General features: G+C 44.0%; 1 protein-coding gene across 6 annotated transcripts in view; it reads right to left on the bottom strand.

Moving 5' to 3' along the window:
- LOC101846847 (cGMP-specific 3',5'-cyclic phosphodiesterase) overlaps nt 1–1,404 on the bottom strand; it is a 128,438-nt gene that overhangs the window by 30,856 nt on the left and 96,178 nt on the right. For all 6 annotated transcript variants that reach the window (XM_013089608.2, XM_035973097.1, XM_013089607.2 and 3 more), the window contains one exon: nt 901–981. In XM_013089608.2, coding sequence (XP_012945062.1) covers nt 901–981 — 81 coding nt within the window. The remainder of the gene's footprint in view (nt 1–900; nt 982–1,404) is intronic.

Genomic DNA, 1,404 nt, shown 5'->3' on the forward strand with positions numbered 1-1,404 from the left:
AGAGAGAGAGAGGGAGTGAGGGAGGAAGAGAGGGAGACGGGGATGGAGAGTTAGAGAGAAGGAGAGAAAAAGAGGGACAAAGAGATATATCGTTTAAACCAGAGACAAAGAGGGCTAAAGGGAAAGAAACATTACATTAATTCATACATTAAGTGCTTTCCCTGATTTTAATAATTTGAAGTGAAGCATCACGATCTGGGGCAGGCAAGAGCTTATGCTGAACACTTTTCATTTGCTTTTCCTTTGCCCCATCCTTTGCAACAGTTGGAGCGACATAGTGCTCATAACTCGAGTCCGCCGTCGTGCTGGCCTCTTATCCACCTACATTCTAATGAGACAACGAAGACTTTACCAGCTTGGTCGTGCGAGCCGTATGGCGAATGCCGAATTCTTAAAGGCAACTAACTTCTAGCGAAAGACCATAAGGAGGTCCCCAGTTAAGATACAAAGACGACTGCAAGCGCGAAATGAAAGCTTTGGACATCGGCATATTATAGCGTTCCGGGATGACACTGCAACAAACTGCAGTAGCTGCCACTGATTACTCATAAAACAACGGACAAAGGCAGAAGAGAAGATCCTGTATCCGACACAAAAGGTGAGAGACAGACAAAAGGCATGTCCACTCGGAGATCTACCCATAACTAGCCATACCTGTACCATCTGCCCATAGCTAGCCATATCTGTACCATTTGCAGCTGAGATTGCCATAATCCTGCTTTGGCATCACCAGCCGCCTACTGCAGCACCTTGAACTCTCAGGGCAAAATATCCATGGGGACATTCGACTAAAGAAAACCTACAACTGCACTAAAGTAACCCTGTCAGATGCTGCCAAAATAATATCTGGTCGCTAATCACACCTTTTCTCTTAAGTAATGTCATTTCCTCTGATCTTACCTCTGGTTTTGTCGGCGGTGACTCTCGCAGTTTGACTGGTCCACTTGAGTCCTTCTCGTTAAGCCGCGGATTGCTGGGGTCCTGGGAGCACAGAGAGGGTTGCATATAGACACTATTTTGTTCGTGGTTTGTGAATTAAAATGAGTGTGGGTACTGAATCAGTCTTTATCTCACATTAAGCAATATTTTTGTCCTTTCCAAAGTACCATAGTGTTAATGAGTCAGAGGGCGAAATTGCAGACCAGTGCATCACAGAAGAACCCTACTTAAGGAGGGATCTTTATGATTTCTAACATGATTAAAACTTATTATGTAAACACCGACACTCATGTCTTCCCCAGAACACAACATCATGGAAATTTATAACTACTTTTACCCGATGGCATAAGATAGTTGCTAGATATCTTCAGTTCCCTGCAACATTGAAGGAATGGATTCTACTGAAAAGCCAGAACCCTATTACTTGCCCCCCCCCCCACCCTTAAAGAAAGTAGGCTATTAATA

Source organism: Aplysia californica, unplaced genomic scaffold (genome assembly GCF_000002075.1).
Source record: "Aplysia californica isolate F4 #8 unplaced genomic scaffold, AplCal3.0 scaffold00997, whole genome shotgun sequence".
Classification (NCBI taxonomy): Eukaryota; Metazoa; Mollusca; class Gastropoda; order Aplysiida; family Aplysiidae; genus Aplysia; species Aplysia californica.